This window comes from Gambusia affinis, linkage group LG14 (assembly GCF_019740435.1).
Source record: "Gambusia affinis linkage group LG14, SWU_Gaff_1.0, whole genome shotgun sequence".
NCBI classification, from domain to species: domain Eukaryota; kingdom Metazoa; phylum Chordata; class Actinopteri; order Cyprinodontiformes; family Poeciliidae; genus Gambusia; species Gambusia affinis.
This window is the reverse complement of record NC_057881.1, coordinates 12,395,287-12,418,705: the sequence shown is the minus strand read 5'-3', so window position 1 is coordinate 12,418,705 and position 23,419 is coordinate 12,395,287. Positions and strand designations below refer to the sequence as shown.

Here is a 23,419-nt window from a genome sequence, read left to right as displayed (position 1 = left end):
TTCCATTTGCGATGCAACTGAAAAGTATCTTTTTCAAAGTATGAGCATCAGCGTGGATAGTCCCTTGAGATGGACTAAATGTAAAGCTTCACATCGGAGGTGTTTGGGGAGCATGAAAATATGTGTAGGCTTGGATTTGATTGATGAAATCAGGGTGAAAATGATCCCAATTTGGTTCTGAGGTTCTATTTTCTTTGGCTGTTTTTGGGTCGAGTTGTAATGCGACTGATTGTTTTTTGTTTGTTTTTTCTGCTCCTATTGTGAATGAGAAATCCAACAAGGGATTGCTTTTCTTGAGAATATGATGTTTAGATGCTCTGAAGATTTCTTCAGTGTCCGTTTTCTCACTCTTTCTCAAAAACCCTAAGTTCAACACAAACGAAATTTGATCTGCACATAAGTCGGTTTGATGTTTTGGCTGAAAACATTTTATTTATTTTTTTCCATCTCTTCTAAGTCTCATTGGTGTTTATTACATGTCTGGCTCATTTCCTCACTTGTCTCTATATGTTGCATCCTCCAGCATGTCGTGGCCTGGACTATGTAGGAGGGTGTGTGAGGCAGACAGGCAACATAATCCAGCTAGTCTGCTTGTTGTCTGTTACCTGCAGCTGATAAGATTAGAAAGTGATTTGAGTTGAGCAATGTCAAAGGGTTAGAAAGCAGAAGGTTGTAAGGAGCTTTAGAGGCCTGCAGGAGTTCAATGCAAGAGAACTAAGATCAGACAAAGCTGTATTTTGAAAGCCTTATCAAACTGTGTTTTATTTGACCCATGCTTGGATTTTGTTCACATTCACATACACATGTGCATGTGAGGGGGGGGACAAAATGACCCAATTAAAAGATTTCATTGTGACCCATGAATATGACTTTTGACAGTAACGACTAATAAATATCAACCCGTAATGTAAAATCAGTAGTTTTGCTGGAAGAGAAGGTTGCAAAAAAATGGGCAAAAATAAGACATGAATGAAAAAGAAAACTGTAGAAAATAGTTTTTCGGGGGTTTTTTTAATGTCAAAACGATGTAATGTTGCTGTATTTGCCTGAGATGAGCATCAGATTTTAGATGGCGCCACTTCACTGACTGGCAATTACTGGAGCAGCTGGTAAGGATGTTTATAAAAAGCCTAAATTATTTACCCCATTCTACCATTCTACTCTCACTATTTATAGTTTATAGACTTTGGTCAACCTTGATTGTTGTGAGAGTTACAGCTGTTTTTAACATCTTGTTTATATTTAACTGTAGACTTGGACAAGCTTCGGTGACTAGCTGTTTTCTTGTAGCCACTTCCTGACTTGTAGCGATCAACATGTTGCAGAAAGGGGATAATCAAGAAAATGTGGGTTTATCAGAATTGGTGTTATGTCAGATATGTTATGCAACGTTTCCTTAAAACCTTTCAGCCCGATTGTCGATATGAATTCAGATAATTTATAGAGCAAACGAATGTCGTCATAACCTCAGTCTACTATCTAAATACATTTCCAATCTGCTAAATGATATTCAAATACCCTGCAAGACAACATTTGGAAAATCAATAAAATGTAATACATTGTTCCACAGCCATAACCAATTGTGTAAAATCAATGTGAAAGTACTTGTTTTTGCTCAACTTTCAAGTTCAGGATGTTTTTTTGTTTTGTTTTTTTCCCCATCAGACACTCAAAACTTTAATTTAAAACCAGTTATTTGCTTTTGTTGAACAATGTTTACATTAATGGAGGATGAGCCTTTGTATAATCAGGCTAAAGCTTTGTCCACCAAAACAAACTCATCAAGTTGGTTTGAAATTTGAACCAACTTGAATCCAAACTGGAAATACTTTGGTGCTCATTAAAGTCATAATGTTTGGTTCCATGCTTAAGATTTGCTCCAGTAAAGTTAATAATATTCAATTGTTCACATAAGGAAACATATCAGAAAATTCAAACTCGGATAGAAATATCTATAAAACTACAGTAGAACTATTGTTTTTGTTTATGGCATGTAATGCTGTCCATAATGCTGCTCTAAATGTCATAATTATCTCTCTGCTTGACTTGGATTTCATTAGGTCACCTTTTTAGATCCCATGTTTTTCCATTAATCCGCTTTCGAACAGTAAAAGCGGAGTCAAATACACGGCCTCCACATTTTAGGATGTTCCCATGTTTGTGTGCCAGATTCCAAGTCAAAACTATGTTGCTTCGAGTGTCAGTGGTTGAGCAAAATTTATAGTGGAGAATATTGCAGCTTGTCCAGCCCTCCTCTGCAACCACTGCATTCTTTTCTCTGTTTATTAAAGTTGTTTCCATCTATTGAAATATAAATAAGTTCAGTGCAACTATTTGGTATATATATATTTTTACGTTATTCTAAATGAAGCTTTTGTGAATTAATGCTTGTCCGTTTTCTTCCACACTGCCAATGTCAAAGCAAATGAATTGTGCACAGACGGAACTGTGAGGTCGATGTTTTTCTTGTTTTTCAATTTCTGAAGAACGTTCAGTAGAAAGCAAATCCTCTAAACTGTGATTCATTAAACATCTGAGGAGGTGAATCAGTGGTTGAATGTAGGAGTTGATTTGAGGGATTGTTTCTACTCTAGATAGCAAAACCTTCACATTTTATTAATGTCAACAAAATGCTTCCCTGCTATCTGTTTAAAGTTCAGGGAGTGTTAGTAATCACGCTGTTATCCAAACTGTTTGTATCTCTAGCATATACTCCCTTTTTAGTCACTAGCATAGACGCAAAGCAACTTATTCCATATGCTTTCTTTTAAATCCATCTATTCAGATTCTTTTTTTTTTTTTTTTTTTTACCTGTAAAATGGAATTACAAAAGTATTCACAACACTTTGAACTTCTCCACATTCTGATGTCGCAACCACAAACTTCACTATGTTTGGGATTTCATTTGATGGACCAACACACAAAGCTTTAAGTGAGAACTGCAAACGTTAAGGCTCAGCATAAAATGACCAAATTGGTAAGCTTTACTGTAATTTACGTGTCACTTCAGGCAACATGTTTCCAGAATCTGGATTTAGTTTGCGTCTCGTTGCAGCAGCCATTTTTTGGTCACTTGAGCAGTTAGCAGTGCTGCCAGCCTTGGTACCTGTTGACCAGATGGATGTGAATGTGGAGAGCTTAAATTAACAGCATCTGTTTTGGGGATTTTATTTTTGTTTGTTTTTGTTTTGTTTTTTTTTTGGAGGGGGCTGGAAAGGTGCTGATTACCACGAGTGGGCCGGCTGCAATAAAACGTTTGCTAAGAAACCTTCGCGTCAGTTTGAGTGATAACTCGACGGAGAGTGGATCGCTGCCTTTCTTAGGAATGCAAGATCTACGCGTACCTCACCGCTTTGATCTTTTCTTCCCATCCCCATCTCTGCTGGATATCAGCCTCTACTTTCTCCAGCACACAAATAAAATTAATCTCCTTGTGAACACACGCACACATTTTCCTTTTAAATACACTCCTCTTCCCTGTAGATGAATCCTAAACCTGCGACGCGCTCCACTCCCCCACAGCACCGCACGGGCTGTTCTGGCGTGTTCGCGCAGCCTCGGCAGCTCTTTGTAACTTCTCCCAGATGTGCGGCTGCGGCCTCTGTGTGCTGCAGCAACTGCTCTTTAAATGAGCGACTGCAGTAAGAGAGTGAAATGGGGGAGGGGGGTGGCGGGGAGTGCATGCAAATCACTAATGAGCTTATACTGTAAATGCACGCAAAGGTTTTACAACCTTGTTGGGTCTAATCAGGAGATCAAATGACTGCTGTAGTTTTTTGGGGGGTTTTCGCTGTTTAGGAAACAGTTTGTGCAAATCACACCTGACCCTGTTTTTTTTTTTTGTTTTTTTTAATCTTGCCAAAGCGTTCATGCCAAATAAATTCAGCATAAGCAGGCAATGCTATTATAGATTTTCCTACCAACTCTGTGGAACAACTCTGTGCACCTACTCGGATACAGATGTACATTGAATTGGAAAATGGTGATGAACCGATCATTGTTTAGTGGCTGATTTAATTGACTTTTTCTCTTTTTTTCTTTAAGATTTGACTTGCAGTAGCATTTCTAAGTAAGAAAAAAGGAGAAACGATTTAGAGGCAGAACATTTCTATTGTTTTTTTTCTTCTTTTTTTTGCCAAAGATCTCAGTTTGACCAAATCACACGGCTCTACTTAATGTCCCATTAGATGTTAGAAATGTCCATATATCTACATTTGTGTGATGTGTCTAAAAGTAACTGTTCCTTAGCAGGCCCCTATAAAACTATCTAATTGTTGTCCTTGTTGCCACTTTCTTGCAGCAGTTCTTAAATTGTGAGCCTTGGAGATCTTTTAGTTTTCATTACAACCTCCCTCACTGTACATGGAGTAAGATGAACGTGACTGGCAAATTTGTAACTGGGTCACCTCGTATTTCCGCCAATTAAGCCACAGGAAAACACGTTGAATGTTTACCTCGAATAGAATATTTCCGAATTGAGATTTGGGTTTTTATTTCCCCCAAAGTGAGATTTCTCTCCTACTTACGGATTAATTTGTTTGAAGGCTTTTTGCGAATCTGCGTTTACTCTTTTCTGTTGGGCAGAACATAAAAGCTGTGCAAAAATGAATGAAACTTGTGGCTTTAAACTCCAACTTGTGCACTGCTGTGTATTATATTCTGGTATGTTTATCGAGCTCCTCCAAATTTCCACCCAGGCCCTGCCTTAACCTCCCCTGCAAGAATGTGAAATATGTTTGCATGTTTAAAAAAAAGTTTTTCATTCTGTCTGGACTACTTTTTCTTTTCTATGTTAGGATAAGCTAAGAGTCTTGGTTGATGTCTTAAAAATGAGTGGTAAGAAATGTTTAAAGAAAAAGTCTCTAGTTCTACCAATACTATGCATTTCAGTGAGGATCAATGATGAAAATTAGCCATTTCTGATCATTGTTATCTAGAGTGCTGTAAAAAGTGTTCTGCATTTATAAAAAAAAATGTAACCTTTTTCTTAAGCAAGAAAGACGGGGGGGGGGGGGGAATGTTCTGCTTCCAGGGCATTTGGTGAACTGCATTGTGTTGCGCTTATCTCCTTTTGTCCAGCAAGGATGCGCCGTGTCATGTGAGGTTTCATCCTTTTGTGCTTTATAGGTTTGAGAGTAGGGGGGGAACTTCCAGCTGCGTGTGTGAATTTCTCACTGTGGGGCCCACGATAAAGCCCACTGTCACAGGATCCAGTGACCTAATGCTAAAGGCAGCAGCGTCCTGCACTGTTCTTTCTGTGCTTCGTCTCAGATCATGGCCTCTGCTGTCACTGAGCACTCTGTCATGCCTGGACGACGACGGCATTAGGGGGGAGGAGGCTGGTGGAAGGTTGTTTGGGTGCAGGAATGTCGCATGCATAGATGGACTGTAGCTGACTGTGCTTCTGGACACAGCTGCAGGCTGCAGGGTATATATGCTTGTTCTTTTAACTGCTGAGGAAATTACTTCAGCGCTGTCTAATGGAATTATTTTTCAAACAGTCAAATAAGTTTTATAGTTTGGGAAAACGCCGTGATGTTGAACCATGCTGGTGTCGACACGTTTTATAAAGCCGTTTCTCTGTCCAGAGTCGGTATAAGAGTTCGTCCTGTGCAGTTATTGGCAGGACAGTAAAAACAAAAACCTTCATACTTGAAGAAACTTGACAATCATGAGCAACAGAAACGAGGTATGAATGTCGTAACCTGATATTATTTCTCCCAGGCAGCACATGTTTTGCTAAAGGTAGCAAGTTTGGGTGTTTTTTGCAAGATGAGGAGTTGAATAAATGTTTTTCTTAATAATACTTTTAGCTCTTCTCATGCGTTAAGGCTGGAGTGCTACGTGAAGAAGCCTGGAAGGAATGACTGTTTTTCAGAGATTGTCTTTGGGGCTTTCTAATCTCTAGGTCATATCGCAAAGTAAAAATATCACAAATGCCAAGAACTGAATCTTTGTGCAGAGTGTTGACATGGTCGGTTTCAAGGTAAACGTTCTGAAAGTCGGTTTCAAAACACCTGAATTTTGAACAACTCAATATTTGTAATAAATTTGGGCAAATATGATTGACATTTAACATTATTTCAGCTATGGCCATCAACCAATATTTACAGATATTCAGATATCCCTCACCTTTTCAAGACTGAGAAATAAAGACCACACAGCTGACGTTGCTTCTCCGTTTCATTTAAACCCCCCACGATCCAACACTGCATCACTGTCGCTATCCAACACCCAAACAAATAAAACTTCATATTTAAATGGGGAAAAGCTCTGTTTTACTGCTTCGTGTTAGGTTGTTGATTAGTTTATTGCAAAAATTCTTTACCCTAAAGCACAATTTGTGTTGTGAATGATTTCAAGAATAATAACACTGGTTTGAGAGGTGAGATCACACTGTGTGAGAGAGCAGACACTGTTGTGCAGCTCTGCAGTTGAACCGGATTTCAATATTTCAAAACATAAAACACGATTACAAAGTTAACATTTTAGGCCACAGATCAGCCACCTGCAGATTGCAGACCAATGTTTTATGTTGATGTTTGGCTAACAGCAGTTAGCAATGTCATTGCAACATCATTGCAATGTTAGCAATGATGTTTTGCTAACAGCAGTTAACCTTGAACTAATCTTCTGTGCTTTCTGACTCCCTTGTTAAAATTCAGACATACAAAAACAATAGCTGTCATTTTCATTTTGAACATCTTCCATCATTGTTGATTTTAGCGAAACTTGTTAGCACTTGCTTTTCCTAACCAAACTATTCAGTGAAGCTTATAATCACCATTGGCCAGTTTCATTCTGTCTTTTCCACAATATATTTTAATGTTTGGATTTAGAACATTGATAACTGATAGCACTGATAATCAGTTATCGATAACAATGGTTAGCACTGATAACAATGGTTAGCACTGATAACAGTAGTTATCAGTGCTAACGATGCTTTCTTTATTTCCCTTTAATTGCCTTTCTGTTTATTATTTTGACGAATGTGTTGATGTTCTTCAACATACTGGTAAACTGCATAAATGCTGCTTACTGCACTGCATAAATTAAACATTGACAAATTACTCTTGTTCCTGCGGGCAGTTTGGTTCCTCCCGTCTTTGTTAGCACAGGTACAACAAGTATAATGTGTGCAAGTTTTCACAAAGCCCTGTCTGAAATATCACACCCACATCTGGCCTCAAACACTTCTTTAAACGTCCGCAGTCTGGATTTCTGATTGATGATTATGGCGTTTCTGCAGGTCTTTGCTGCGTGCCATAAAAAAAAGAAGTTCCCGCGTTTGTGTCTGATGGTATGTTTTTAGCATTAACGCTTCATCTGTTTCCCTTCATTACGCCAGCAACATATAAAAACATAGCGCCTTTCTAGAAAGGACTTGAAGTACCTACTTAGCTGTAGTTGGTTTCTTATGCTGTGTTTTCAGCTGCGGTGAAGATTTGCCAGGAACAAGCGTGTTGAGGCATCCTAATGGTGGATCATAAAACTCTTAGATTCTGTTTTTATTGGGGATTCTGGAAAAGTTGCAGAACATTAAAACAGTTTTCACCGCTTTGCTTAACTAGAGGTAGGCCTCAGTGGAACAAAGCCCAACTTTTCTCTCTTTCCTTTACCTTTTTACTTTAGAGGGCTAAAACCGGCATGGGGCTTTTAATAGGATCTGAAAGCCCGACCGAATTCAGTTTACTAGTCGATTCCCATAGAGCGGGTTCTGGCCACTACAGGAGCAGGATCATTAAAAACCTGTGAAACACTTTAAGGATAATTCAGTGATGGATCATGTTACCCTTGTAGAGGTCAGAGGACCTCACGCCTGTCTTGGAGGAGTACTGCAGATCTTCAAGCTGTTCAGTGATATCTCCAGCTACATTCCTTTAGTGTCACAGTGGGTAGACAAACTGGCAGCCATGAGAGGTAGAAGTCAACCAGGAGCCGTCTTTTCACCTCTGACCCTTCCTCCGACCGCGCTGCGGGTTGGTTAAGAGCCCGTCTTCTGGTGTCAGAAGGTCTAAGGTCCAATTTTTCTTAGTAAAATTCCCAATTATACTTTTCTGTATAGTTTGGATCTAGAAGGATTTCGCAAGGCATGACAACAGTAATCTCATTCTGTTATGCACAAGTCTGGAGCAGAACCTTTATAATACTCTGCACCATTTAAGTAGTTGGTTTTTTTTTGTTGATTTTATTTATTTATTTTTTTTTAGTGCAGTTTCTTGATCATGAACTTAGAACAGAATCATGTTAAACATAAACACAACCAGCTGTTTGCATTTCTAAACTGGGATTTTCTCTAAATCTGTGGCTTCAACCTTCAAACTTCCCTACTTGTATCCCAAAAAAAAATAAAAGCTGCACGTTCTCCTTCTGCCTCCACCCCTTTGCACCAGATCATACACGCTTATATGGACACAAATGAAGGCTATTAAGACTTACAAAGCTCCTTTTTATGAATATTTTCAGTCATAAAGACAAGATACCCGGAGTCTGGAATTGCATGCTTTACATTTGATTTACGTCAACTGTGACATATTTATTTTATCTGTTAGTTTTTAAGTTACTGACTGAATGAATGAATGCACACTCACTCAAAAAGGCTTAAAGTTGTTCTGATTAAAATGCCAAAGAACTTGCATGCCTGTTTTGCTGATTTTTTTCTTTCTTACAAATGTAGTAACTATGGCAATATTTACAAACTCCAAAAAAACTGTTGTCTTCAGGTTAGATGGTTTATGTCTACTGTAAGAATTTCCAAGCAGTACTGTAAAAAAAAGTAACTTTTATGTAGCTAAATGTAAATGACAGGAAGAAATTACTGAACAGGAGCTAATTTGAAGATCTTTTCCATCAAAGAAACTGAAGTTCTGAGGTTCAGTTGGACGTTGGGTGAATGGCGGTGACCTGTCGGTCTTTGATCAGACACTTCACATGAGCTCAGCTTGATGCTCCCGCGTAGGACGGAGTTCGTTCTCAGAAGGTATTACAGTGACTGCAGTGTTATCAACTGGAACACCCTACGTGTGTCGCCCACATTAAGCAGAACTTGGACCTTGATGACAGGGACTTGATAGGTAAAACCTTTCTGGCTCCTTCTACTGTTTTTATGAGATTATTTAGATCTAAAGTCAAAAGAGGTGTTTCTTTTATTTTAAACTAGACTGAATGAACCATTCATACACTATTAGTATAGTGTATTAATGGAGGGACATTTTATGTTCACGGTGTTGGTTCTAACTCAGACTTGTGTACTAATTAGCTTATTGTTCTAATAAAAGGAACCGTTTTCAACATCGGGTTAGTTGATAACTATTTTCTTGACAGGAATTGAATATAAATATATCTACATGTCTTTACATAATTCTGGATGGCTTATCAGTTGGTTTCATCATCAGCGTCTTTATAGTTACAAATAAAGCACATCCTCTGTAATCGTCACTGAATTCAACATTTGATGATGACTTGGTTTGTCCAGGCATCTTTTTTTCCTCATGTCATTTTTTTTTTATCCATCCTTGGCCATTATCTATTCTTCCCTCCTTCCATATCTGTTTTTCTTTTTTTTTTTCTTTTTTTTTTTTTTGTCAGGTTCTATTGTATTCTGAGCATTTTATTTGCTCTAAATTTATGGTGAATTTTTGCATTTGAACTTCAAACTTTGGTCAAAAATCACTGAGAACTCTGGAAATTTGAGCCTAAAGAATTATAGAATCATTACATAAAACATGTGAAGGAATCATGACTTAACAGTAGGTCAGTGGCAGATGGAGGACACTGTAAGTAGGGTTGTTTTCTCTGGCCAGAATAAATTGCAGCGGTTTTCAAATGATTTGTTGCGTGCAGAGGAAAAAAAAGCTGGTATTTTGTAAGGAGAATAGAGTTAACACAACCCAGTCTGCTGAACTGAGAGGTTGCCTGTGGTCGTGGGTGGTGCTGATGCAGCTTAATGTTAATGGAGCGCTTGTGAAAGTTTTAGCAACAAAAATGTTACCATGATGCAAAACAGTTGATCTGAACTTGGATGTAGGCTCTTCTTCAGTGCAGCTCAACTGTGAGAGAGAGATTGATGGAGCCAGTCTGAGAAAAGAGTGAAAAACATCAGAGATTTACCGCGTTAAGAATCTGTAGCAGAGTGTCTTAATTTTTATTGGTTTTTTTTGTTGCTAAACGTTGTAGGTAGAGCTGGGCAGACCTGCTGTTACATTACTGCTATTAACATGTCCTGATGAAATGTGGTAATAAAATATAGTCTACGTAGTGTTTCTGGGGTAAATCCCAAAACACCTGCTCAGATTAACTAGATATTTCCACCAGCAGTTGTTGCCCTGCACTGAGCCACTCCCCTCCCCTTTAAATTTGTAGGTTTTCATAGAACAAATTCCTCCAGCATATGCCTTCTTTTTCTTGTTTTAAATTATATTTTTTGATTATTAGTTTATTTTTTTCATTTTTTTGCCAATCAGCTGTAAGACATAACCCGCTAAAAGCAGCGTTTTGGTTGCAGACGTTGCTCTCTCACTGGTGGGTTGTCTATCCCGCAGTGTAACCCGGACGATGTGGCGCGCTGTTTGCGGCGGCTCGAATTTGAGAGCGAGGTGAGGGATGTGGACGCAGGGTGTATCACTTCAAAACCTGTAATGAGACTCTTGCTGCAACCCCTCCCCAATATGGTTCCCATCAGTGGAAAACTTGCACTTGTGGCAGAAATTCCTGCCCTGTAGCGAGTGCCTTGTCTGGATTCAATCAGATCAACTTCTGCCAGAACATGCACCGAAAACTGAAAATACCACTTGATGTTTTTTTTGTTTTTGTTTTTTTTTTGGGGGGGGGACTTGTGATGACGTGTGTGCGATTTCTTCCAGACTTGCTTTCTTAAGATTGTGAAAACTGAACGACGCTTATTTTGTTGAGCTGGGAGACCTTTTCTCCCTTTCACACCTTTTGAACCGTTTCACATTTGGCTGCTTTACAACCCCGAACTTCAGTGTATTTTGTTGAGATTTGATGTGATTTGTAATTCTAGATCATAAATACACGTTGATCTAAACTAATCCATTGTAGCTCTGGCTGTGTGTTCAGGGATGATGATCTGCTGGACCGTGAACCAAGTCTCATGTGTTTTTGCGACCTTTAACACATTCCCGTCCAGGATTTTACTGTATTTATTGAGCGCCAGCCATCTTCCTATCGGTTCTGGGCAGTTTCTTGTGCTTCATCCAAAAAAATGCATCCACACAGAATGATTCTGCCACCACCTTGTCTCAACATAGGATTGGTGTGCTTGGAATGACCTGTAAACATGCTTACTCTGATCCCTAAATGCCATGTGACAAATGTAAACTAGATTTCAGTTTAGATGCATAATCAACGTTTGGGACATTATCCTCCACTTTCACCCTGCCTCAGTTTTTTTTTTCTTTTTCTACTTTGCCCCTGATCTGTCTGGTCCATTTTTTTGGTTTCCGTGGTAATGTTCTCCAATAAGGCCTTCACATTTTTACAATTTGTGCTCAAAGCGTATACATTTATGCACAATTTTCTGTTTGGCCATCACCTTAAATCCGCCTGTAATACTATAAACCTTGTGTTTGCAACATGAGGAAACATTTTGGCAAATTGAACAGCGTTCCCTTACAGAGAGCAGCTTCTTGACTTCCAGAAGTTGCTTCTCGCTTCTAACTTGCACCACAAGCACGTAACAAATCTCCCCAGACCCTCCGCACGCTTTCCCTTTTGTCCCTCCCTTTCCCCTCGCGCCCCCAACACTAGACTTGTTCTTGCTTATTCGACAAGTTACAGAAGGAAGAGAAGCTGCAGGAGAAGACACTTTACAATGTGAGAGGGGAGCCTGAGGAGCTGGCCTTTTGTTTCTGTTTAAAAGGCTCTAAATTAATTTCAGGGTGCAAAGATCAGGGGAGAAAAGTACAGAAGAGGTTTCAACATGTATTACTGAAAAAAATAAATGAGTAAAGCTCGAAAGGGCAAATGTGACTCATAAAAGTGCAGGAGCTGATGCTCCCACTGGGAGACCTTCACTTCCTGTCAGATGCCGGTTTACTTCGTCCAGATTTCCTGCCGGTTGCAGAGAAAGATGGAAAGATCAGACAGATATGAAATTGTTTTTTTCACCGCAGCGTGTTTATCTTTCCCTCTTGCTTGGAGTGTCTTAATGTACTCAGAACTATAGAAATACACTAGCTTGTAGTTAACCTTCAAAGTAAACTAATCTTTTTGTTATTATTATTTACATACGTACAAGAATATGCTCATCAGTAGTTGCGTTATTTTGAGGACATGACTCACCCTTTGAATCAGTGATCTAGTCCTCTATGAAGGCCTGATTGCTCCAAAACCTCCGACTTAAAGCATCGGGCCTTAACTCAGATTACCACAACAATCTGTTGCATCATCCTGTGTTCCCTCATTATCCCTGACTGACGGCTGATCTGCTCGCCTGATAGATGGTGCACGTATGCGCCGATGTGTTTGAGCACAGATATGCAGGGTGCATGCAGCTGCTCGCTGCTTGCGGAGGGGTAGATCATCGCTGTCAGCAGAGGAATGCTCTGCAGCACTCGGCAGTCCTGAAACTAATATGCACACGCAACATGTTTACTGCTTCTCACTGACAGCAGTGTGTGGATCACATTTGAATCTTTGTGTCTCTCCTCGCTGGCTGATCACCAGTTCGGCTTGATCTGCCAGTAAGCTGATGATTTTCAGCTGATCTTGATTAAAATCATCTGAATCTGTTCACGCAGGTGATTTCTTGCACAGAATTGTTAGCGAGTGGTTTTTGGTATCTTTAGGGCGTTTTCACACCAGACAGTCTGGTAGATTTGGTTTGATTGGGGACTATAATTGCAACATTTGTTACTTTATGCAGCTGGTGTAGTTCACTTTCACACTGCACTGTCAATTGAGCCAAACCATTTGAAAATCCTGTTTACCCCCATGCCTGTGGTGGCACTGCAGCACCACCTCATGACGGAAATTGCATAAAAACATCCAAAGAAGACATGAGCAGAACTTCCTTCTTCCCAAAATATAAACAAACATGGAGCCGAGTTAGAATTTAGCGGGTATAAGATTTCGCTTTTGTCTATTTGGTAAAATCCTTGAGCCATTCCTCCTGCTAGTGTTACTCTAGCATTTATTTAGACTGTATTTACCTAGAATGCCCTGCGTTATTGTAAGCTTCTTGCTTCTGGAGCGGTCTCCACTCTGTTTTTCATCCTCTTATGCATTGCAGACAGTTCACTTTAATCAAACCAAGACCTAGATTTCGAAGCAGACCAGAGTTTGCTTTTTTGGTCTGCATCAAAGTTTGATGCAGACACATCTCCCCAATTGAAACTGTCTAGAAAATCGAGTTTGATTAAAACATCAGTTTTAATCAAACTACATTTTGATTAAAGTCAACTAAACAGGGCTGGTGTGAATGCTCCTTTAATGTAGCACGTCACCTAACGTGAAGAGTTATTTTTATTTGCTTCTAATTTTTCCGGTCCTTTTTTCCCGTTTGTTTGCAGAGGAGGTCGACTACACCACCTTTGGCACCAACACCTTGACTCGTAAAAAGAAGGCGGTGGTGACGCTTCGCAACAGCGACATCAACCGTAAGCGTCCCCGCGTCCCAATCGGCATGCCGCAGGACTTCCGTCCCGTCTCCTCCATCATTGACGTGGACATCCTGCCCGAGTCCCACCGCCGCGTCCGACTCTACCGCCACGGCTCAGACAAACCCCTGGGCTTCTACATCCGCGACGGGACCAGTGTTCGAGTGACTTCCCATGGTCTGGAGAAGGTTTTCGGCATCTTCATATCCCGGATGGTCCCTGGAGGTTTGGCAGAGAGCACTGGGCTGCTGGCGGTTAACGATGAGGTACTGGAGGTGAACGGCATCGAAGTGACGGGGAAGTCTTTGGATCAGGTCACGGACATGATGATCGCGAACAGCCACAACCTGATTGTGACCGTCAAGCCGGTGAACCAGCGCAACAACGTCGTCCGCAGCAGCAGAATCTCCGGCAGCTCAGGCCAGTCGTCCGACAGCAGCGGCTCCATCGGCAACCCGAGTTTGTCGGTGGCTCCAACGCGGGAGTCGACCTCTGTGGCTCATCACAACTACCATGACGACCTGGAAAGCGACGAAGATACAGATATTGTCATCGAGAACAGCCTTAAGCAACCGTCTCTCCGGTCCAACGCCTCGATGGCTTCCAACGCGTCCCGAACGCACCAGCAGACTCCGGCGCCTCCTCCCAGCCCTCCGACAAGGCCGCCATCAGTGGTCTCCACCTCTTCTTTCCGGTCCCAGACCAGTCTCAATGGAGGGTCCCACCACCAACAACCACAACCCAGCATCAGCCTCAGCCACCAGTTGCACAAAGACCTGAACCTTAAACACAACCAGCACCAGCAGTCCAAACACAGCGAGCTGCACATGCAGCCGCCTCATCACAGCAGCAACCCAGCGCTCCGGCACAGCAACGGTAGCCTGCACAAAATCCTCAGCTCTCTGAAAACGGACCCACGCCACAGTCTCGCTCTGCCCAAGGGAGGGGTGGAGGAGGATGGCACTGTCATTACCCTATAATAATTACAGATAAGGAAGCATAAACATCCCAGCTGCTCAGAGACGATACGGGAACAGCCCCGATACACACGAGCGCAGACTGTGTAGCCTCTGATGTTTTTTGTTTTGTTTTTTTATAAGGCAATAGAAAGTTTACAATAATGATACTGTGTATATATCTTGTATTTTTATGTTTCTTATGTTCAAAAATGTGTATGTTCTTTATAAGCGTCAGAACAAATGGCTTTTTATAGTCCACTGTAGGTTAGATCTCTGAATGTACCTGCAGCCTGGTGTCTTTTCTTGGTGTCCATTTTTAAGACCCTCTTTCATTCTCATTAGAGGGACCAATGTGGGGTTACTTATGGATCTTCTTTTACAGAGTAAATCTATACTACATATATTCCCATAATGCTGTGTAGAGTTTGTTTTTACTAGGTCTTTTATGCATCCATGATTGTGATCAAATCTTTGTATCTGTTTAAATAAATTATTCTCTCATTCATGAAAAGCAGATGTGATGAGTCAGCTGTTTCAATTTAAGTCCCATTCTCTGCATGATAAACAAATTTCTGAAAATGAGATGCGCCAAGCAGAGGTTTTCCTTGCAGTATTGATGGGGGCGGGGGAGTTTTTGGGTGCGCTTAAAGGACATAAATATTTAACTGGGAACATGTGATTTCTTCTCTGCAAATTGGTTAGCAGCCAAATTATTGGGGTTGTACCCCGATCTATTCGTCATTGCTTTCAATTGATCAATATGTCCGTACATGTCTTTTTTTTTTTCCATCCACCTATCTTCTTTTTTTAATGCATCTGTTCACCATCTAGCAGTTCATCTCTACATACATCTGTCATCCATCACTCGCTGCCTTCATCCAGCCTTCAATAATCCCTTCATCTGTTTGTCTGTCCATCCATCTGAACCTTTCATCTGTTCATCCATGTTTTCATGCTTTGATCCATCTGCCAATTTCACCATGTGTCCTGTTCATCTCTCAATGCAACCATTAAAATTTTTTTTCAATCTATCCATCCTTAATTTATTTCTGCATCTGTTCTTTTCCATCATTCATGCATCCATCCACACTATACATCATGATTCATTTGTTTCTCCGTCCTTTCATCCATCCATCCATCCATCCATCAATCTTTTGTTTTATTTTGAGCATGGAAGAGAAAATAAACTTAATTTATAAACAAAAAGATAACGGAAATAATTCGACATACAGGCTATTTACAGCAGCCTGCAGTTCAATAATGCTCAAGATGGAGTAAGAATAGGAAAATCTTTCAATCCTATCCCAGATCATCTGTCAGTTTGTTCACCCATACACTTGTCTCTAGCCTTTTCCTGTTTTTTTTTTTTTTTACGAGTTTCATATTCAAAGTTTGACATCCATAAATTTCTGCTATTTGTATTTTAATGACCTGTTCAGTTTCTCCCTCAAAATAGACGGAAAAATCTGAAAATTAAGATTTGGGGAAAGGCTTCTCATGTGAAACGGTGACTGCTGTTCAGCCACTCAAAACCTATTTCAGTAGAAAACTTGTCATGTCTAACATTGAGATTATTCTTCTAAAGATGGATTTCCACCTGATCACAGCTGTTAGTCAGGTAATTTGGAGAAAACTCTTAAGTATTTCTTTTGTACAGCTTAATTCAGTTTATCGTTTGGGTTTGATTTGGAAAACCAAAATAATTTAGTGAAATTAGGGATTTGTTTTTAAGCTTACACCCGACAGTCACATGAGTCATGGCGGAAGTGGATGTCTTGAGTTTCTTTCAACGCGGTAATGGTTTTCTAGGAATTCATGACCAACAGACGATGGCATGAGAGTTATGAACTTGTTTTCTTTCAAGCATTAAATGACACCTAGTGTTGTAGCAGGAAAATTGTTTGATTAGTTCCTCTGTAGTATATTCCACTTTATTTGGGAGAAAATGTGATGTTGAGGTTAACTCTGGCTAAATGAGTATATTTAGAAGCTGCAGAGTACATTCTCTAAAAGGTTGGATTCCTTTAGTTGTGGATCAGCAATCTTTATCGTTAAGTTTTTGACTCCAGGCAACCTTCATCAGGAACGCAGCGTCTTTCAGGCTAAGAGGCCCTGCAGCAGCGGCAAACATTGTGTCACCTCTTTGCTAGTGAATGTTTGCCCACCATGTTTATTCAAGATGCTGCACTAATCAACCAGCTAACTGATCCTTTACATCAGGCTAATCTGTACCGCCACTCTGCAGATTTTAGGGTAAGTGGGGGAACTGAACTGCTAACAAACAGGGTCATTCAGTAAACAGTGGAAGAGCACACACTGTACACTCTGAGACTCCAAACTGTATTCACCATATTATTGCAAAATACAAGAAAAAAGGTTTAAAATGTCATCAACATTAAAAGTCCCAAGTATGGTTCTTTCAGGCAAGCATGTGCCCGAATGTATATGTTTTGTATATAACACGTTTTGAAGCATGTTTCTGACAATTTTGGAGAAAAGCACTGCACTGACCCTACAGACCATGTTATTGTCCTGGTTGCCATCTGCTGGCGGTAAATGCACCGACATGTTAAGAGCTAAATGGTAAATTGAAACATCCGCACAAATCAATGTTAGCTTCGCTGTTGATGAAATGCTGCTGGACGCTGAAACGAATCCCAGTTCATTTTTGTTCAAATCGTTTTAAACTTTAATGTTGAGTCACGGTGTTCAATAAAGAACATAACAAAATTACGTTAGACCTACTTAATTCATTTGTGTGGAACCCGTCAACAAGCTTGAATTTAGTTAACTAGAAAATACTAGAAAAATAATTTAATTAATAAAAACATCCGTTGATACAAAGCAAATTTTAGTTGTTAAAGTAACAATTTGTTTATGTTTGGTGAATGAAACATAAGTTCACTGAAAGAGTGTTTGCTTTGTCAGACTAACACAAAAAAGTTAAGTTAGTTCAACTAACTTCTCTTTTGTCAATCTGAGGTGATTTGAAATACTTGGGTTAATTTATTAATTTATTTTAGCTGAACATAAAGTCATAATGTCAGATTACTATATCTGTTTTGCTTTCAATTAACATAATACAAATATGTGAAACCTGTTGACATAAAAAAATATATAATTTGTAATATATTTGTGACTTAATCATGTTAAGTCAGTGATTCATTTCTTTTATTCTTAATTAAATTCAAAGAAAGTATATATTATATTATATTATATTATATTATATTATATTATATTATATTATATTATATTATATTATATTATATTATATTATATTATATTATATTATATTATATTATATTATATTATATTATATTATGGAACGGGGGAGAGAATATTTGAAGCGCACTTTCGAAAGTTGTCCTTCACGAGCTTCCTTTCACAGTGCGTCACACGTGACCCAGTCAGTTGACAGGGCAAAACACTGCAGTTGGTCAGGGGGGGGGGAAAAGAGCAGACAGGGGACATGGACCATCATCGGGTGGACAGAGTGGGCCTGCTGTCTCCTCTGGAGGAGTCCAGCGCGGAGATCAGCAGGGACAGCGGCATCGTGTCTCAGAGCGCCAGCAGTCTGTCCATGGTGAGCGACCTGTCCAGCAGCGGCACCGTCTCCCAGAGCCCCAGCTTCGGAGCAGCAGCCGCGGCTAATGTTGTCTCGCGGAGCCCGAGCCTGAACCAGGCGGCAGGGGAGCACGGGGCAGCCGACCAGCAGCACGACTCGGAGCAGGACGACGAGGTCTTGAGACAAACCGCGCTCCAGTACTCGTCCTACATCCGAGCCACGGCTGGAGAAGAGGTTTGTTTAGTCGTAAAGGCACAACATGGAGTCCTCAGCTAAGTTAGCTGGCACCTCTGCTTACCGTAGAGCCATGTTTTGGCTCAATGGGAATTAGTTTATAAGCTTGACGTGTTTGTGGGATCATAAACAGTCCCACAGTCTTTTTGAGAGCTCTCTGTCACTCCTGATGGACATTAATTGAACAGGCATGACTCCAGGATGTTTATATTCAGTCATGGCTAACTGATGGACAAAGGCTCCTGTGTCCTCAGCTTCAATTTAGGTGTGTGTGTAAGCATGAATTTGAGGCTGTCACATGGTTTCTAGATAATCTTTGAAGCTGACGTTGGCCGATTTACATTCCAAAAGCATTTTCACTTTGTGTCACGTTAGAACTACAAACTTCAACAAGTGTTATTGGGATGTTATTTGATAGACAAACAGATAATCGTAAAGTAAGGACTATTGTATGGGATTTTCAAACATTTCTACTAATAAGAATCTAAAAAGTGTGGCATACTTTTATATTCAACCACCCTGAGTAGACAGAGTGAAATTTTTGTCCATTATTTTTTTCAAAAATAGCTAAAATTAACTCGGATTGGATGGAGAGCTTTGATTAATATCCATTTCCAAATCTTTCCACAGATTCCTAATTGTATTTTGCTCTGGATAATGAATATGCTTTGGTCTAAGCACACGACTCTGGCTGTATGTTTAGGGCCATCGTCCTGCTAGATAAGGGGAACTTTTACCCCAGATCTTTGCAGCCTCTGACAGGTTTCATCCCGTTATTGATGGGATGAAACCTGTTCTCCATAAACTCTGAATATTGAAATGCCTTGCTGCTGAAATGTGCTATACAAATAAATTTTGATTGATTGACTGATTGATTGCTTGAATAACAATCTCACTGCAGCATTTTGGCACCACTATATGTTACTGAGTGAACGTTGTGTTTAGGGTGCTATGCAGGTTTAAAGGTGCATTCAGTTTCTACCTCTGAATTGAAATTGGCTAGTTCCACCTAGAAAAATGAACCCTCCCGAAGTTTGAATTTCAGAGGCGTCAAGTAATTCCCAAGTTAAGATTAAGATGTTGAGCATTTTATTTGTCGACCTGACATTTGCTGTATCTAACCAAAAACACTGAGAGTGCTGTTGGCTCTTTATGCTTGAGTTTCTTCCTTCCATGTTTAAATAAAGAGAACCACCTTGGCTGACAGTGCTATTTACATGAGTAAATTCCCCTTTTTTTTTACTGCGACTACCAACTAGAACCTGTTCAAACATCCGAGTGAGCTCAAACGCAGCATCATTTTCCAACAAGAATTCAATGTAAGCCGGAAGGTTCCGTTATGCTGTCGCCTAAAACAATGTCTCCAACATGGCTTCCCCCTGTTTTCTGTGTCCTTTTGTCTTCATGATGCTGTTTGTTCACTAATCTTGGGCTATTTCCCGAGGCCTTCACAGAAAAACTGCATTTATACTCAAATTAAATTACACACTGGTAAACTCTTCTAAAGGCAAATAGTTGGCTTGAATTTTATTTGGGGTATCAGAGTGGAAGGGGTGAATAAAAATATACTCCCTGCCTTTGTAGATCTTAATTAGTAAAAAAGTAATAATAATTAAAAAAAATACATCCATCCATCATTTCCCATACACTTCACAACTGATCCTACTTACACAAGAACCCATTAAAATTTATTGAAGTTTGTGGTTGTAGCAGCAGGAAATTAGAAAAGTAATGGCCATCTGTCTTGCCATAGTTCAGTCAGTAGCCACAAAGGCATTTCTGTTATGAGCACAGGGTTGCTGTGATTTCTTGTTACATAATCTATACATACTCATTGAGATAATTAAATAAAAAAATTTGACGTAATGATGTCATGTCAGTGAATCTTTAGGTTTTAATGATCAATATTCTTCTTTCTTTTCTCGTGCTCAAACGTTACATGACAGTTCTTTTTCTATATTCCAGATCCAGTGCTTGGAGAAAAGCTTGGAGGAAATGCTGACGAGAGTGGATGAGTTTGTGGGGATGCTTGATATGGTGAGCCTGGGCAGTCTCTGAAACGACCGAAGTAACTTTTTTAAAAACGAAAATAGCAGCCATTTGCATTTCTTTCTCTCTTCTTTTTGTATATCATGTCCCACTAGATTCGTAATGATACATCCCAAGTTGTAAATGAAAATCTTCCAAAAATACAACAGAAGTCTGATGAAATGAGACAAATATACAGAAGAATTGATAAATTGGAGGTAAGTAAATCTTCCAAGGATGTTGTCAATAAGCATTCTGTTGTGCTGCCAAGCCTCTGTGGTTGAGTGCTTTACTGACTGTTTTCTTAAATAATTGTACTTGCTAACTCTTTCTTTCTGAAACTCTTCAGAAGTGCTCCGTGCTCCGTGACTCTTGGACAATGTTTGCAATTATTTTGTTTTGTTTATGGTACAATTATATTTTTTTCACTTCTGTATTATTGCCCTAACAATGCCCACTGAAACTTTTCGTAGTTTAGAAATTTCCTCAGCAGTCATCAGCATGCTGCGTCTTTTCCAACTTTAGAAATTACTTGAATCCATAAAATGCGCTGTAATATACTATTATTCAAGTGGGCAACAAGGATATTAATTTTCAAATCCAATTCAAAGCACAGTCAGAACGCTTGTGATGTTTTGAGATCCAAATGTGTTTGGTAAAGGGAATGTGGCATAAACATTGTGCATTTTGGGCTTCGAGAATCTTAAATGTGTTACTCTTGTGTGTTTGTGGGCGTGTGCGTGTGTGTGTGTGCGCAGGCCTTTGTGAAAATGGTTGGAACCAACGTCAGTGCAATGGAGGAGCAGGTGACGCAGGCAGAGACAGATCTAGGAACACTACCGAGTGCTTTCAAGAAGATCCTCCGCACAATGACTGTCCCAGGATTCTTAAATGTAAGATTTCATGACCAAGTTTTCTTCAATAGCTCATATTTGTATCTGGTATGATGGATTCTTTTGATAACAGATTATTTTGGTTTTGTTCTGTGCTCCAAGATGAATCAGTCAGTGGTAGCTGAGTCGAATGTGTTTGCTTCCAGAAACAGGCCAGCCCACGAAGACCAGCCCCAAATCAGCGCCAAGAAGTCCCCAGCGTGTTCCGGACAGATGACTATTTCTCATCACAGCCTGAACAGTGACAGAACTGCAGAATCGAAGCCTGGTTCTAACCTCAGAGGCCTGTTTAGTGAAACTGTACTGACAACTGCCATCCCTCTGAGGAGGATCCATCCGTGCAAGTGACCTCAAGAAGCAATAGTAGCTTTTTTTGTCCTGAACAATTCACTGGAAGACAAATGACAATTTACCACAGTTTTATTGTCATTTTCTTTTTTTTTTTCTTTTTTTGAGGTGACGACAAGCTCTGAACTGTAGCAACATGTTTTTTAAAAGTGCCTACATGGAGTTTTACGCCTTTCAAGTTTGTGGAGAGACAGCTGTATGATGGTTAAACTTTGACAAGTCAGGAAGGAAAAAAAAAAAAAACCCTGCTTTTTTTTTTTTACAAGGCACAGTGAAGACGGTACAGTAGATGTGGCAGATGAAAAATGACCCCAGCCTCTTTTTCTACTAAAATATATTCCTGTTACTGGTGTTTGTACAGCTCTGCACGTTGAACTAATCTGTAATTCTATATGACTAATTCCTTGTACCCCAGCAATATTGCTATTATCCAGTTAAGCATTTAATGTCTTCCGTTTAAAAATATTCACTTCTTATCTAGCCTTATCTTTCTGGCTGTGGATGACAGTTGCTTTACTGACATGGGGCTAAATCTTTAATAGCCCCGTTTTTTTATGGAACAAAGCACAGGCGCAAGAACTAGTAGTTTTAGTTTCTCATGCCACACTCGTCGCTAAAAGCTTCGCGCCACAAACTGTGAATTATCACAACAGGAAACTTTGATTTGTCTCAGCATGATGTAATGTGGCTCTAACCCCCAAAGCAAGGTGGTAGGTGTCACAGCCATTATTTAGATTTTTTTTTCTTTTTTGCCAAAGTAGTTGGTATAGATGTCCTTTTTACATGCTAGCTTTGGTTGAAGTTTTTAAATTAACCAATAAAATGTATTTAAGTCAAATGATCTCAGGTCCTTATATTATTTCAAACTTAATTTGTACAAATGTTTATTTGCTCTACAAATCTAGCTGTGCACTGAAAGCCAGTAGGATTTGAGCTTTAGAACTGTCAAATATTGTTATGTTTGAAAAGCTCTATTAGATTAGTTCTGGTTTACTCTTTTTGTACACTTTTGTTTGTGTTGCTTATTTGATTGGCCAAATAAGTAATGGTTGGGGCATTGCTTATTTGATTGGCCAAATAAGTAATGGTTGGGGCATTGCTTATTTGATTGGCCAAATAAGTAATGGTTGGGGCATTGCTTATTTGATTGGCCAAATAAGTAATGGTTGGGGCATTGCTTATTTGATTGGCCAAATAAGTAATGGTTGGGGCATTGCTTATTTGATTGGCCAAATAAGTAATGGTTGGGGCATTGCTTATTTGATTGGCCAAATAAGTAATGGTTGGGGCATTGCTTATTTGATTGGCCAAATAAGTAATGGTTGGGGCATTGCTTATTTGGACAATCATATCCCTTTTAATATTGGATGTGAGCAGCTAGAAGGATTTTTGCTATTTCTGTTTCCTGTTGGTTCTGATGTTATTGGTTTTTGTTCTGTTTTTTATTTTTGTTTGTTGTTAATAAAATACAACCCCTAAATTCTGCCAAATGAGGCTTCATGGATGCGGAGCAGAAGAGAAAGAGGAAGTTAAACCATCTTTCGCGTCAATCTTAAGGTGCAAGAGTTCTATTCATGTCCTTGCTTTCTAATCATCATCTAATTAAATAAGTCATGAATGTATATTTTTCTTCAACAATATGTCATATGTATGCTGGAAGTACCATCTCAATTTTAAAATGGGAAATTAGAAAAAACAATAACGATAATATTAAAACTCAGCAATATTTCTGACCCTATCCAAACTTAAATTTGGGTCTAGTAGGATAGTAAA

The 23,419-nt window shown here is 39.6% G+C and overlaps 2 protein-coding genes across 2 annotated transcripts in view; both read left to right on the top strand.

Moving 5' to 3' along the window:
- Nucleotides 1–15,092, top strand: part of pard6gb (par-6 family cell polarity regulator gamma b) — a 32,844-nt gene extending 17,752 nt beyond the window's left edge. Inside the window, exon 3 of the mRNA XM_044139458.1 lies at nt 13,533–15,092. Coding sequence (XP_043995393.1) covers nt 13,533–14,599 — 1,067 coding nt within the window. The 3' untranslated portion in view covers nt 14,600–15,092. The remainder of the gene's footprint in view (nt 1–13,532) is intronic.
- A 2,832-nt stretch (nt 15,093–17,924) lies between these two features.
- bloc1s4 (biogenesis of lysosomal organelles complex-1, subunit 4, cappuccino) lies at nt 17,925–22,484 on the top strand. Its single transcript, XM_044139456.1, has 5 exons — nt 17,925–18,377; nt 20,343–20,414; nt 20,522–20,623; nt 21,164–21,298; nt 21,445–22,484. Exons 1-5 carry the CDS (start codon nt 18,048–18,050, stop codon nt 21,541–21,543), a joined length of 738 nt encoding a protein of 245 aa, XP_043995391.1. The 5' UTR covers nt 17,925–18,047; the 3' UTR covers nt 21,544–22,484.
- The last annotated feature ends 935 nt before the right edge of the window (nt 22,485–23,419 follow it).